Source organism: Phyllopteryx taeniolatus, chromosome 7 (assembly GCF_024500385.1).
Source record: "Phyllopteryx taeniolatus isolate TA_2022b chromosome 7, UOR_Ptae_1.2, whole genome shotgun sequence".
NCBI lineage: Eukaryota > Metazoa > Chordata > Actinopteri > Syngnathiformes > Syngnathidae > Phyllopteryx > Phyllopteryx taeniolatus.
The window spans coordinates 13,216,149-13,232,122 of record NC_084508.1 but is presented as its reverse complement, the minus strand read 5'-3'; the positions used below and the strand labels follow the sequence as shown (position 1 = coordinate 13,232,122).

Below are 15,974 nucleotides of genomic sequence, written 5' to 3'. Positions count from 1 at the left end.
AATTCCAATTGAGTTGGGACGTTGTGTTAAACAAAAATAAAAACAATACAATTATTTGCAAATCATGTTCAACCTATATTTAATTGAATACATTACAAATACAGGATATTTAATATTCAATCAGATAAACTTTGTTTTTAGCAAATAATCATTAACTTAGAATTTTATGGCTGCAACACGTTCCAAAAAAGCTGGGACAGGGTCATGTTTACCAGTGTGTTACCTCACCTTTTCTTTTAACAACATTCAATAAACGTTTGGGAACTAATTGTTGAAGCTTGTACGTGGAATTATTTCCCATTCTTGCTTGATGTACAGCGTCTGCTGTTCAACAGTCCGGGGTCTCCGTTGTTGTATTTTACGCTTCATAATGCGACACACATTTTCAATGGGAGACAGGTCTGGACTGCAGGCAGGCCAGTCTCGTACCCGCACTCATTTACTAAGAAGCCACGCTGTTGTAACACGTGCAGAATGTGGTTTGGCATTGTCTTGTTGAAATAAGCAGGGGCGTTCATGAAAAAGACGTTGCTTGGATGGCAGCATATGTTTCTCCAAAACCTGTATGTACCTTTCAGCATTAATGGTGCCTTCACAGATGTGTAAGTTACCCATGCCATTGGCACTAACACAGCCCCATACCATCATAGATGCCAGCTTTTGAACTTTGTGTCCATAACAGTCCGGATGGTTCTTTTCCTCTTTGGCCCGGAGGACACGACGTCCACAATTTCCAAAAACAATTTGAAATGTGAACTTGTCGGACCACAGAACACTTTTCCACTTTGCATCGGTCCATCTTTGATGAGCTCGGGCCCAGAGAAGCCAGCGGCGTTTCTGGGTGTTGTTGATAAATGTCTTTGTTGATAAATGTCTTTGTTTAATCAAAACAAGACATTTGTAAACATATTCGTTTACTTTGGAAAACAATGATCAATATTTTTGCCTTTTTGCTGACATGTGGAGCAAAGCAGTAATTGAATCATAATCAGTTAATGTGCGTTTTCTGCACTGTCAATATGAAATAACATTCTGTTTTTTCAATAAAGGGATAGATTTTTTGTTTAAATCCGAGTCATACATTAATTCCAAAAGTAATTGACAGATTAATCAATTATTAAAATAATCAGCCCTAAATGCATCACCTTATTAACAGTATAGATATATTCCCAGGCCACAGCTACATGGTCTGAGATACTGCGCACAATGCACCATGTACAAGTGGTGCACAGCCGCCTCACAGTTCTGAGGCTGAATATTTGAATCCGGGCTATTTCCTGTGGGGGGGTTTGCATGTTCTTCCTCCCACACTCAAGAAACTGGGCACTTTTACACAACCACAATATATTATTGCATTAATAACTAAAAATGTAATATTATTCAAATGTAACAGTTGAACTTTCCACGTGACTTTTTGATCACGAATGCAAAGGCATTATAAAAAGCGACTAGTTGGCCACGCCTCCATGCAGTGACGTAATAGCGTACGTACGGCTCGGGGCGTGTTTGCGTGATCGCAACTAGAGGACGACAAGAGTCTCGGCTGGCCAACATTCGGCGGCTCGAATTTGTACGACGCGTAACACGAGCAAACACAACCCGGCGTGCATTGCATCTATCGGCGTGTGGTCGAGCACGTACCGGGCTTTCAACCATGAAGCTATTTTGGGCTGTCGGTGTCCTTGTGTTGAGCTGTTGGCGGGCGAACGCGTCCACAGGTAAGCGATTTGTTCCTACTCTCTCCATGGTCAGCCATGTTGGTCGAAGATGGAAGACTTTGCCCTCGGCGCGGACGTCGTTTATGTGGCTCTCTACGCTGTGGTTTATCGACGTTACCGCAGCGGTTGGGTCTTTTTGTCGATGTAAAAGAACTAATAGGTCACAACACGTCGACTTAAACTTAAAAAACACACACACGCACACGCTGTGTATTCTAATTTGCCGAGGGTGAAATTCATCAGCACTATTCGCTTCAATGAACCCGTCGTGTTTCAACGTTAAAATGTTTCTTTTTGAGTTTGCCTTTGTAATATTCCTTTGAGTATCGTTATATAGCACCAAGCAATGTTGACGCTTACGCAATAGGTCGTGTCGAGCTGTAAGATAACCGGTAACGTATGTCTTGTGGTGTTGTTTTTCGCTGTCTCTCGGCCTGTAAAGGCCACCAATGGTTGCTAAACATTAGCAGTAATAATTTGAGGTGACCTCTTATTTTTCTCCACGCCCTTTAAATCAAACGTAAGACTTTGAAGGTGATGCTGACTTCACGGGTTTCCTGTTTTAATTCGTCGAGCCAATCGACGACACTTTCGTGTTGGCTATTGTTGAGTTAATGCTACAACCAACTGTGAATTATCCTGTTTTCTTACGGCAATGGTGTAAAAGTGTGTCTTTTCGGCTGCCACACAGTAATCAAATACAATACACGGGTCCTCGATTTACGACGAACTTCCGTTCCATCATTGGCGACGATTTTTACGTATGTCGGAACTCGTCGTTGTTTGAGAGTGCCCTTTTGTCTCGCGCTACAACGCGTAACACCTTACAAAAATCTTGTACCGCAGTGAAATCATAATATACACTTTTAGGTCATTAAAACACGCTGATGAAAAAAACTGTTAGTACGGAGCTTAGTGTGTGTGCCTTGAGTACTACAGAGAGAGTATCGTTGTATTGTAATTGTATTCCCACCGATGAATGTGGTTCGACAATTTCATTTAAGGTCATTTAAATACACATTCCTCCATCTTATGATCAGATCGGTTATCGTTTTTTTCAAATCTGTGATCGGCCCCAAAAATCCTGATAGTGTAAAGCCTAGTACTTATATGACATGCTGGTACTGGGTGTCGTAGTACTAGACTTTTTTCGAGTATGCATACTATAGAGAGAGTATCGTTGCATCTCTCTGCTGAAGTGCTAAATTGTATTCCCACCAATGAATATTGTTTGACAATGTTTACAGTGACAAAAGATTTTATCTAATGTTATTTACGATGTATCAAACTATCGTATCCCAAGTTACGATGTGGTTTCCCGCACTGACTAATAACACCTCAAAAAATGTCAATTGTAGGTGGTTGGTTCAGTCAAAATGTCCCTCTTCCTTTTACCACAGTTGCTACCAACATTGAGTTTGTGTAGTCACGACACTTGGTGGCTGGTTTTGCAATTCAGTCTAGTGCTAATCAATACAAGAGCTGTATCACAATGTCTGCCATTGCCATTCAAAAAGAATATTATTAGAAATGACCATACAGTTTCCCTTTTATCTTAACTTTGATGTGAAAACTAGGCCATAATGCAGTCTTTCTGACACCCTCCCAGAGTCATTTTGGGGAATTGTTTTCAATAAGGATTTTTATTAAAAACAATTGGAGAAACCAGCTGCTTAACCTGCTCAGTAAAATTATTATTCTTTTGCAATAAGTAATGGCCTGAGCAGTATTGTTGAAATGTGAAGTATACACTCACCTACCCCATCAAATTAATGATTATTCTTAGACAAAAGTGGAAGTACGCTCAACATTGTATCAGATCCACTAAATGTTCTGTATGTGGGCTTATGGGCCAGGAAGTCAACCCCTCTTTTCCTGCTAAGCAGGGGGCCAGGATCAAATAGCTTCAGTGTATCTCAATGTTTTCCCTTCTTTCCATTCTCTCACCGTTTTCTATTGTACGCAACCTTGACATTGTACTAGTCTTTCCAGTTGGGTGTAAAATGTCAATATTTGCCAGTATTGCCTGAGGACTGGTCTTTCTTGTCTTTTCCAAAACTTGAAGCAATCCTCAGTTAAATTTCCCCCTACTGATAAATGAAATATGAACATGGACTCTCCACAAAGATAAAGCAGGCATACTCACAGTTTGCTCTTCGTTGCCCAACTCTGACACTTTGTGCAGAACCATGCTCATGGTAAAATTTTATCTTAAAATGTTGCTGTCCTACAACAATCATGTCACGTCTGTTTTTTTTCAGGACCAATAAAATAGTTTTATATTTATATCTTTTATAAAAACACGAGACATGACTGTTATTAGATGCATTTAGCACCAGACTGTTATGTCTATGGATTTCAATTAGAAAGCATAGCATGCGTATGAACCACCAATCTCTTCTTCGTGTTCCTCTCAGCTTGTAACAATGACTAAATTAGGTTTCCACAAAGCTCACAATGTTGATCCATGTTATACATTGAAATTAGGGCTACAAAGATCATTCCGATAACTTGAATAATTCCATTACCAAAAAAAGGCTGAAGTAAAATCTCTGCCTCGAAGCTTCGCAAAGATTATATATATTTTTTTACATGGACTAATGTTACTGCAGTCGCAGGAAACACTCTTGTTTAGAAATAAGTTGTCACGGGGGCATAGAGGCAGGAGTAAAGAGTCTACAAAAGACAGAACGTCCAAAGTTTGGGATCATTTCACACTATAGGAAGCGAAAGTGTAGCGCAACAGCACGTCTACGATCCCCATCACAAAATAATGTATTGTTTGCTACCACTGCCTGTCAGAACGTATTGTAATACTTAGTGGTTAAGAATAGACAGTCGCCAGTTCACTTTCAATCACTTTATTAAAGAAACGGTAAGAAAACAAACTCGTAACAAGCACATGCATACACAAGCTGCCGATGGCCACAGCTCAGGCCGAAACACTCAACATGAAGACTGGCCAGTTATTAGCCAGCCAACTCTACACTCTCATTCGCTGATGCCTAGGTGACATGCAGAATAAATTTTTATTCAATTAGTCAATGGGATAATCAGTAGAATACGCTATTCTAAAAATATTCAATAGCTGTAGTCATAATTGAAATCAGCATAATTAAAACACGAAGACTGGCCAGTTATTAGCCAGCCAACTCTACACTCATTCGGGTGATGCCTATGTGACATGCAGAATACATTTTATTCAATTAATCAATGGGATAATCAGTAGAATATTCTAAAAATATTCAATAGCTTTAGTAGTCATTGAAATCAGCATAATTAATAATTTCAACAGTGAATGTAGCAACACAATTTGGACTGGCAATACACCATTATTATAAGGATGAAGAGTCCATTCATTATACCAGGTTGTCTGTAAGCACTTTATCAAATTAACTTTTTTTTTTTTTTAAACAGTAAGTTGGCACCCATTATTTCTGTCATGTTGTTATGTTGGTTTGACCTGACTGAGTAGAATACATAACCTGACAAGATATTTTTGAAGATACGCAGTATACAGTACACAAGTATATACAGTAAATGAACCTGTCATTTCAATAGACTCATTGCTCCATCTTGTGATCGCATTGGTTATTGGTTTTTGTAAACTCTGTGATCGGTCCCAAAAATCCTGATCATGAAAAGGTGACCTTTGGTAAAAGTGGCAAAGACACCTTAATTTAAAACGGTCACATAATGCACCGGCAGACTTCGGCCCTTGTTTTACCACTAATCCGCCTTCTTTAAATAAGCCAATTAGTTGGATCCGTCGTTTGTTGTAGCTTCATACCTCTGAAGAATCTTGTTTATTTTCCTGATGTCCCTGGGAAGAAGGGCTAGCTAGCTTTTGCTCTGTTCGCCTGCCGTTGTAAGAATTATGTCCTGGACCCACCCAAATGTACTGTACAGTATATCAAGCCTGAGCTCCCCTTATCCACCCCTCAGAGACACCAAAGAAAACTGCTCCGCCTGCTATAAGGCCTGTGGAGAACTGTGCAGTAGGAAATATTCTTGTGATAAATGTAGCAAATGTGGCTATTGAAGTAAGAGAGAGCTCTGATTTAGCATGCGTGATTATATACTTTGCATTCAGGCCTACAGTGGAACAATCAAATGTGTTGGCAAACGGTGTTTCCTTCTTACATTAGGGGGGTGGAGTTTCTGTCCTGAACCCCCTTCTGGCCCCTGTTCAGCTCTGGCAAACCAGAACAGAACAAGGAATGTTCTTTTTTTGCATTATGAAGTTGTCGTAAATGTACACAATTTTCCACCGCACTACCATCATGTATACATTTTCCTTCACACAAAAACACACGCACCCAAAGACATTTGGTTGGCTCATAAATATTTCTAATCATGTGAATGGAATACGCTTATTTCATTCTTTATTACATCTCACCCTCATCTGTTTTGCCTGTCATACGTTGTTGTTAACCATGGCATGCTTTTCTTTTTTTCTGGATATCATTTTTCTTATGACAATTTGGGTTTTAATTAACTTAAACCTGCATTCTTTGTGAATCCAAAAATAATAGCAGACACTACTGGGCTGCCCTATTTCAAATCTTGGTGTGGTATGATACAGTTCTGCAGTTACTCGAATTGTTAAGGTACAAGGTGCTTTTATTGCCAATTCTTCAATATGCGTGACACATACAGAGGATTGAAGTTATGGTACCTAATGGCCCGCGGTGCTACAAAAGACAGTACAAATAATATCAATATAAAAAGATGAATAAAACTATGGCTTTTCAGTCATTTTTGTATATATTATACAATTTTAGCTTAATGTATGCAATGAATTAGAAATTCCTCAAATTCAGTTTTCATATAGAAGAGTGGAAATCATATGTTCTGTTTTCTGTCTACTTGCATATTTCCATTTCATTCAAGTTTTATTAATCATTTTTATCTTTCTCTTTCTTGCCTGTTTTTCTTCTGTCACTGCCTTATTTTTTAATCGCCAATCCATGAAATCACCTGGCTTTGCTTGAACTCCCCACAACATCCAAAAATATCTATTAACACATGCGTGACTGACTCAGCGGGCTTCATCAAGTCTCCTCTCTCCATCACCAAGCTACTCGACGACAGCGCCGAGCTGCATTGCGAGGTGATAGGCAGCCCCATCCCTGAGGTACAGTGGTGGTTCACAGAGGGCCAGGAGCCCAACGAGACTGCCGTGCAGCTCTTTGACGGGGCACGCGACGACCGCGTGCAAATAAACGCCACATACGTCACACACGCAACAAGCACTGTTCACCTCACGAGCCTCGCCCTTGACGACTCAGGCACGTATGAGTGCCGCGCCTCCAACGACCCCGACCGCAATGAGCTGAGGAAGACTCCAAAAATCAAGTGGATCCGCTCACAAGCGAACATTATTGTGATTGAAAGTGAGTGGCAGAGGAAGCCCAAGGAGACTCTGGTCAAAGTATCTCCCCAGTAGTCGAGCTGTGGACATTCCACTTCTCGTTGAACCCCACCCTCCCTCTATCAGCCCTGTAGTAAAGCACACCCTGCTCAGAACCCCCATTCTCATGATATAGAATGAATCTCAATCCTTTACCTTTTCCTATGTCATGAATAAGGTAGCAGTATGATGGATATTTTGCATATAATACGGGTCATAAGGTTAGGTTTCTGTAAAAAGCTTCTGGAGAGTACTATTTTCTTGATCAGTTCGAGCAGAAACTGATAGACTGCATCAGCAGTGCCTCTGCTGGTTGCAGCCAAGTAGTGCATTCAATTTTCTGTCATTTGCTTCAGGACACGATTCATCACCAAACAACCGACCAAATTCTGAATATTCAATTAATCTACAATTAAGCCCATCCCTATTTTTCTGTTTTAGTTTTATACGGTACTGTGCTTTTAGGCCACCACTAGCTTCATTGGCGTTCTGTAGGACTTTTTTGCACAACATCAATTTGGGTGAAAATCTGGGTGTCTGTGCACTAAAATGCATAAAATGTGTTGCTCATTTTTGGCCTTTAAGTTTGTTCAAGGTTTGCGTCCCACTGGGTCCATTGATTTTGGTCGTTTAGCATTTGTAAAACAAGTCTAATGGTCACCTAAGACTTTTGCACAGTACTGTCTGTATTTGCTTGACTTTAATAAAAACTTCGGCTGAGACTAATAGTGTAACGGTATACAAGCGAAAGAGGCTGATGCTGCTTTCCGTAGCTATTCCCCATCCTTGTGGACTCGTATTACTTCAGTCAGCATAGAGAAATAATATTAGTTCTGTTGGTCTGACTGAAGCATCATCTGCCAAATACTTGTGTACCATGTGATTTGAATTCTTTAACTTTCTTTGCCATCTTGTTGCTTCTTCTGCATGTTTTTCTCTAGTAAAAATATTTTCCTTCCTTTTAGTTCACCTGTATCCTTTAGTTTTCCTCTACAACTCCCTTTTCCATTTTCTATTGAATATTGTGTACAATGTTTTTGTAACTAACATCTTCTGTTTATTTTAATTTGAGAGAGAGCTTCAAGTTTTATTGCAACAACTTAACCATACTCAACTGTTGTTACAGAGAGCCTAAACATAACTTTGTATGTAACTAACCTATACATCAACAACATGGCAAGTGATATTTTCTCATGCTATTTTGTGAGAGCAGTTGATTGTAATGTGGCCAAATCGAAATTTGAGTTTTTAGTGTAGCTCCTCACACCGTGATGAGTTGAGAAGGTTAAATGTCTTTCTGCTGCTCTTGTACTTCTCAAGCCCCAACCATCATCACTGATCCTACTGAGGTTAACAACCAGACCACAGCTTTGCTAAGCTGCAATTTGACCGACACCACTCTCGTCGTGAAGGGCTCGTACTGGACGCACAATGGCAAAGTCATAGAGACGTCCAAATCCACGGCCGCCGACCACAGTACGGCCCTGCGGTGAGTAGCAAACGTGTATGTTTCCTGAGGCACTTATACAGTTGTTTACATACATTCATCGTTGACAAGAATACACATTTAGCCACAATGCTACACTTTTTTTCTATGACTCTTTCATCTCTTCCTGTGTCGCTGCCTCCGTTCGCAACAGAGCTCAGGGCGCTTTGTCAGGCACTCGCTGCCCCTGATTAGCGAAGAGATGGACCGTGCAGACGTGCCGATTGGCATGTGTGCTTGACAGCATGGATAAGCACGGTGTTGCCCGCTCGCTCTGACCTTAATTTTCCATTAGGCAAGAAGCAGGCAAGACCCACAAACGCACAATTGTAATGACCACAACAACTTCAACCATTTTGTTTTCTTTTTGTCAATGGTCTTAAAACTTTTTCTAATCCTCCCATATAACTATGAAGTCTTTTTAAAATTAAAAGTATAGTTTTTTTTTTATTTGTTTTTATTTTTACCACAACACTCTTATGTTTGTGTGCTGCTATGGTCCGGTTTCCCACTATAAAACTAATTTCTCCATTGGGGGACTAATAAAGGCTTACTGTTTTCTATTACAGTCCCCTACAAAAGTATTGGAACGGCAAAGTCAATTCCTTTGTTTTTGTTTTGTACTGAAGACGTTAGGGTTTCAAATCAAAAGCCGAATATGAGACAAAAGTTCAGAATTCCAGCTTTTATTTCATGGTTTTTACATCTAGATGTGTTAAACAACCCAGGACAGAGCACCTTTTGTTTGAAGCCACCCACTTTTCAAGTGAGCAAAAGTATCGGAACAGACATTATTAAATTAACTTAAAGTGAATAACATTTATTTGGTGGCATAACCCGTACTTGCAATAAGTGCATCAAGACTGCGAACCATTGACTTCACCAAACTTTTGCATTCTTCATTTGAAGGGCTTTTCCAGATGTCTGTTTTTGAACGGACTGTGTAAAATTAGTCAGTAAAACAAATACTTAAAGTACAGATACCTGGGGAAAAACTCCTCAAGCACAGTAACAAAGTAGCTTACCACCAAAGTCTAAAATTATAAATTTCAAAGTGTATCAGCAGTTCCCATATATTTTTTTCTTCTTTTCTTTTTTCCCCACCACCTCCAGATTGGACAAGATCACCTACAGCTCTGGTGGAAAGTACGAGTGTGTCTTCCTGAGTGAGCCACAAGTGCAGCAAACAATTGAAGTCAAAAGTAAGAAAATGATTCATCTTTGAAGTTACCTCTAGCAAGTCAGCTGGTTTGTAGAAGCATTTAAGCTTCCAGTTGAATTTGTGGGTACATTTCTTTTCTGCTTTTTATAACCGCTCCACTGAGGGGTTTGTGTTGTTTTTATTGCATGTTAAATGCTCTTACAGGCTGTTCATGGCTGGTTCTGGCTGTCCAGTTTCCTGACGTGCGAGTAACGGCGCATCTTCTACCTTTCTCCTCATGGTTGTAGCCCTACCCCACGTAGCACCGTACAAGCACTCTGAGCACGGCAATGAGAGAGACAAAGGCGTGATGGTGTGTGTGAGCCATGGCTACCCACTGCCCACTGACTGGACCTGGTTCAAGGTTCAAGATGGCGTCCAAGAGGTAAGCAACTACCTGTCAGCGCACATTCCGTGATTCCTCACCTTTTTAAATAATAAAAGTTGCGCCATTAAATCCTTCAGCTCATCATCAACGGCACCAGCGACAAGTACGAGATCAAGAGCACCCCCAACAAGACCGTGCTGACCATCACGAACCTGAGCATCGAGAATGACGTGGGCGACTACATCTGCTCGGGCACCAGCGACATTGGGACCAACACCGCCCAAATCCATATGCGCGTCCGCAGCCGCCTCGCTGCCCTCTGGCCCTTCCTCGGCATCGTGGCAGAGGTCATCATCCTGGTGACCATCATCCTCATCTACGAGAAGAGGAGAAGGCCTGATGAGGTTACAGATGGTATGTAACACTCTTAAAAAGTAAGCGCTGTTTTAAGTGTATTGGCATTCATCAGTATACACTTACCAGACACTTTAATAGGTACATTTAGAAACCTTTACCTTTTTAAAAGCCTTTTGCCTTCACAAAGATATTGCTTTTTGTTTTGAATGACACCGTCAGTTTATCAATATGTTCATTATTGTAGTTATAGTTTGGTGTAGCTACATTAGCGAGTCAACGTACAGTATTAGAGACAGCAGTCAGTATGATGCAGTACAGCGCTACACCAATACAAAAACAATAGAAAATGTATTGTTGAATTATTGAATGCTCTTGTGTCTGTCTGAAATTTAGCAATGTTATCTTTGCAAAGGCATTTTTTGTTTTGTTTTAAAGCCACTCTTTTATTGAGTCGCTGCAATAATAATAATAATAGTGGAAATATTGTTGACCTTTTTAATTTTATTTTTTTTAATTTGGGCTGGTTTCCCCCCATACTAATTTGGACCGACAAGACTGAGAGCATCAATTTGCCGTCACGGTGCAATGGCATATTTCCAGTGTCCTTGCATGCATTTAGTACAAACTCCTGTCTTCATTTGGTTCTTTGTCATTATTTGCATATTCTGGTAGAATTTTCACAGTTCAGTTTCCGCTACTGTATACTACGATTCTTTCATTTTATTTTTATTCTTTACATTTTTACTTCTCTGTTCGCTGCTGATTTTGCATTTGGTAAGTGAATAAAACCGCATGACAGACTGAAGTGGTTGAGCTGAGGTCACCGCGTGGTAAACTGGAATGAACTTCTCTTGGTCACCACCTCTGAAAGGAATGTGCTGTTCACTCTTTCACTGGCCCTTTAGAACAAAGAGACATAGAGCTTCCTTTTGTTTCTCCTTATTGACTCCATTTAATTCTTTTTTTTTTTTTTAAATGCATGTTATCTGAGCCAGAGAAAGAGTCAAATGAGACCAAGTGACATTAAAACCTGAGATGAAGAAAAGTGGCAGCATTCCTTGCATGACTTCTGCATCTTGTTCTCAGTGCATGATAAGGCCGTTAACAGTGGTACCTCGAAGGTCGAACGCACTTTGTTGCGTGACAATAGCAGTTTCAAAAATCTTGTTACTTTTTTAGCGGTCAAAGTATAGGTAGTCTAGTGGTAGTATACAGCAGGTCCTTGGTTTATAACAGAATTCCGACTTAACCAGATTTTTTTCCATCACAAACAATTACGGTAACTATTCGCTCCTCGACCACAAATATAAAATAATGCAATGAAAAACTGAATTAAAAAAATATTTATTTAACACGTTAAATAAAAACTAGTTAATTGCGTGCCGTTCGTAACCACAAAACATAATGTGGGACCTCCTGTATGTTAAGCATTAAAAAACAATACTCACCAAACCTGACTTTAATGACACGTTGCTGATGCATCTCATTCACATTTAATAGCCATACAAGTATTAAATAAGTCTGCAAAGGTTGAATCAAGGAACCCGGTGTGTTCTTGTTTGTTGATGTTTCACTTTTGTTGTTGTTGGAAAGTTACGTACAACCACACTGATAAGAACAAAATACAGTCGCAATTTGTCCATTAATGGTGCTCATATTCTTCTCTGCCATCCTTCTTCCAGAAAGTGTTGACTTAGTCATTTAATTCTAGCTGAAATGAGGTCCAGTGACAGCTGACGGCTTGTCTGTTATACTGATGTCACTCACTGTGGCCGATCAGTCTCGAACATTTGTACATTTAAGGCAGAGTTTGAGAGAATTAAAATTTAGAAGCATTTGAAGAGAATTATGGTCAAACCGAACTCTTAAGGCCTTGTAAGGTACCACTGTAGTAATCTCATGAAGATGTTTCTGCATACATGGCTGTGGTGTCATCAGGCCACTGTGTCAGCGCTCCCAGTTTCCACAGTTTTAGCGTTTTGATATCAAGCTCCCACCTGCAGTCTTCCTTTGCTGCTCTCTTGCTTGACTGCATGGGCCTCTGGTGCAGTTTATTTATTTATTTATTGTACAAGCTTCATCAGCGCGTTGCTGTGCATACAATTGTGTATATATTCTAAGGTTTGTGTTGTCAGATGCAACAGGCAGGCATGAGTTTTCGATCTTTGTCCGAACCCATGGAGTCACCATGCAGAAGATGAAGGCTGGAGTGGCATGCACTTTACACACAACCACACAAGTCGCCTGCTGTTAACTGACTCTCCTTTCTGTCTGCCCTCCTCCCGCTGCTGCTTCTTCTGCGGCCCAGACGACGACTCAGGCTCGGCTCCCGTGTAAGTACCCATCAGCGCGCTCGCTGCATTTGTTCCAGCGACAGCCCTCATGTTGGCAGTCTGTTGTTCGTATTTCAGGAAGAGCAACTCCAACGCCAACCACCAAGACAAGAACGTGAGGCAAAGGAATTCCAACTAGAAGTTAAAACAGGTAATCACATTGAGGCTCTCCTCAAGTCTTTCTGGTAAAAAAAAAATCAATATTTTATAAAGTAAAATTACAGGAGATTCTCAGTCTACGAAAATACCGACATACCAAGTTACAAACAGTGCACAATTAGTTTGTGTAGCGGCTTAAGAATAACTGGTCACATGGCACAAAAAGGCACGCGCAGTTACTGCCTTATGTAGCGTTTTTCATTTGTTTTAAATATATATGGTCTAGATCTGTTTACTGTAATTGTGTTTTACAACTACGTTAGCATATTTTGGTGATGGACTCCAGCACCTTCTGCCAAATTCAGGTTACATTGCGGGTGTGGTACTCTTGTCACAAATAGATGACCCCCTGTATTATTAAAAATTAGACGTCAGTTTTGTTAACTTCAAACTAGAAATGGCAACGTTTTCTGCCATAGATGGGGACTCACATTTTATTGGAACCTTATAGGAATGTTTACCATAGGAGACAAAAAACCTTTTTAACGAGAGTAATGTTTTAATATTCTTAATTGTGAAAATGCGCAAACTACTTATTAGAAGAGCTCTCACTTTTCACATCAATGACTGTGTAATACAATGTTGATTGTGGAGGTTCCTTTGTGTGTACAAATGCATTTTTCGAATAATAACTATATTAGCAGACTGTTACAGTTATCTCAAGTGAAAGCAGAGTTAAGAACAAAATAACAAGGACCTTGCGGGGAGAAGGCAACAAATAAAGACAACTGGGCGGAACAAATAAGTTGCGTGGCTTTCCCGGAAACATAAACATACTGTAGATGCACAGTAAAGCGAGCACATCAGAATATATACCCTAAAATTGTAAGTTCATCTTTAACATGGCGAAAGACTAATTACTTTCACTGTTTTTGTGCTTTGATGGGTGCTGCTGCTTTTGTTAGCAACCTATTCTAAATATTGAGCCACATCCTGACCACAAACATTGTTTCTAACTTGTATGGAACAGGGCGTTCAAAATAGCCTTGGATAAAGAGCTGCATGCTTTCTCGTCAAGCCTCAGTACAAAGACATTATCTACCTGTTGTGGTAAATGTGCGTGCCAGTGGCTCATGTTTGTTTTTTCTCCTAGAAGGATGTCCAAGCGGCAGCCCACGTGTCCAAGCTCTCCACGGCACCTCGTCCCGCAAACCCTGCAATGTCAAAAGAACTTTTTTTTTTTCTTTGTGCTCGAGTGTTATTGATATTAAGGCTGAATTCCTCTTGTTTTCTTCTCTAATAATCTTAACCAAACCGTGCTGCCCCAGAGAGCAACGTGTATGACGTGCGTCCTTGCTTGAGGCCAGTGGGCCGCCGTTGCATGAGTTTCAATGCCGTCGTAGCAAAGTGTGTCTTCTCGTAACAAAAAAAAAAAAAGAATAATCATTGCAGTGTCCAAAATGAGGATCGCTAGTTAGTGCTCGTTTCCTGGCAACCTTTTAACACCTTTAACACCCTTTGCATCACTGCCATGTTTTACACTTATGATTGGTTGCTTCACAAACTCCTCTCAGAGGGTTTTTGATTTTGCCTTTTCTCTCTCTCTCTCTCTCTCTCTCTCTCTCTCTCTCTCCTCTCTCACTCACCACTTGGAAATGTGACTGCAAAGTTAAAGCACTCTGCTTGTTTTTTTTTTTTTTTTTTTTTATAAACTTGTTTGTTCGATTAAGAAAATATATATGAATTACCAACTGCCAAAAAAAAGTGGGGTGGAGGCGAATCATGTCACTGTTAGAAAAAGAACACACAATGCATTCTGTCGTGATTGGATGTTGCTGTTTCAGAGTTACACAACTACATAAAGAGCTTACTTAGCCAGATTTGTGAGTTAGCGAGAACGTCACCATCTGTTGTACAACTTGCACAAACTGAATAAAGTGATGATTTTACACAGTTGTCTTCAATTCGATTGAGTTATGACCCACCAATGTGGTTCTAAAAACAAAACCTCATAGGGACTAAATAGCCCAATAGCGTTTAACCCTCAAATGCACATAACTAGTAATGTTTGATTGTAGGACCTTTTCCCCTTCCCATGCAGTGCATTGTGTCTGCTTTTAAGTTAAACTATATTGTCTCAATGACAGAAATACTTTTGCTGTACTGATCCCTAACTGGGTAAATACTTGGGATGAAAAGGCAAAACAATAAAATACTGTGTGTGTATGTATATATATAATATAAAAGGAGGCGCATCTCAATACATTTGAAAATTATGGAAAGCTATTTCACTGCAATTTATTAAAAATAATTCTTGTTGACTAAATTGTATTTTTTTATTATTATAGCTTAAAGCTAACAACCCAAATGCACCATATCAAAAGACGAATGAATCAAATCTAAATTACAGAAATTAGGTACAATCTGGCCTTCTGTATTTTCTAGTTTAATGGATCCGGCACGGTTACGACTAATTAGCACAGTTCTGCCTCAGTTCTAGAGTTCAGACTCTAAATTGCCCGTAGGTGTGAATGTGAGTGCGAATGGTTGGTTGGTTTCTATGTGCTCTGCGATTGGCCGGCGACCGGTTCATAGCTGGGATAGGCTCCAGGCTTCAGCAGCCCGCGACCCTAGTGAGGATAAGCGGTAAAGAAAATGGATGGATGGATGGATGGATGAATCTGCATATGAGGTACTTTCTTGAACTACTAAAATTAGATTTTTCTACAATATTCTTAATCGCTGTGATGCACTACTTGCAACCAATGTGCATATCAGGTTTTTTTTAAATTGAACTACTGAAATTAGCTTTTTGTTCAATATTCGTATTTGCAGTGACTGAAATTAGCTTTTTGTTCAATATTCCTATTTGCTGTGATGCACTAAATTTGAATATACTAACGGATAAAAAACAAAGTAGGTGTGAATGGTTGTCTATATGTGCCCTGCGATTGGCTGGCGACCGGTTCAGGGTGTACAAAAAAGTGTGGTCGGAAAAAAATATATACAATTAAAGAAATGCATTTTACCAAGAGGATT

The 15,974-nt window shown here is 39.9% G+C and overlaps 1 protein-coding gene across 3 annotated transcripts; it reads left to right on the top strand.

Moving 5' to 3' along the window:
* Positions 1-1,492: 1,492 nt before the first annotated feature.
* bsg (basigin) lies at positions 1,493-14,884 on the top strand. Of its 3 annotated transcripts, none has more exons than XM_061779392.1 (9): positions 1,493-1,718; positions 6,764-7,114; positions 8,452-8,620; positions 9,731-9,819; positions 10,067-10,203; positions 10,284-10,560; positions 12,812-12,836; positions 12,915-12,987; positions 14,092-14,884. In XM_061779392.1, the coding sequence occupies exons 1-8, from the start codon at positions 1,655-1,657 to the stop codon at positions 12,973-12,975; spliced, it is 1,173 nt and encodes a 390-aa protein (XP_061635376.1). In that variant the 5' UTR covers positions 1,493-1,654; the 3' UTR covers positions 12,976-12,987; positions 14,092-14,884. The 3 variants fall into 3 exon arrangements, with proteins under 3 accessions (XP_061635376.1, XP_061635375.1, XP_061635377.1); XM_061779391.1 differs by having other exon boundaries at positions 1,494-1,718; positions 14,089-14,884; XM_061779393.1 differs by lacking the exon at positions 6,764-7,114 and having other exon boundaries at positions 1,500-1,718; positions 14,089-14,884.
* The last annotated feature ends 1,090 nt before the right edge of the window (positions 14,885-15,974 follow it).

Bases quoted from the DNA above. Each gene is read 5' to 3' on its own strand.
- bsg (XM_061779392.1), top strand. From the start codon at position 1,655: ATGAAGCTATTTTGGGCTGTCGGTGTCCTTGTGTTGAGCTGTTGGCGG. The intron at 7,115-8,451 runs GTGAGTGGCAGA...GTACTTCTCAAG, and splicing joins GAACATTATTGTGATTGAAA to CCCCAACCATCATCACTGAT. The intron at 10,204-10,283 runs GTAAGCAACTAC...TAAATCCTTCAG, and splicing joins TTCAAGATGGCGTCCAAGAG to CTCATCATCAACGGCACCAG.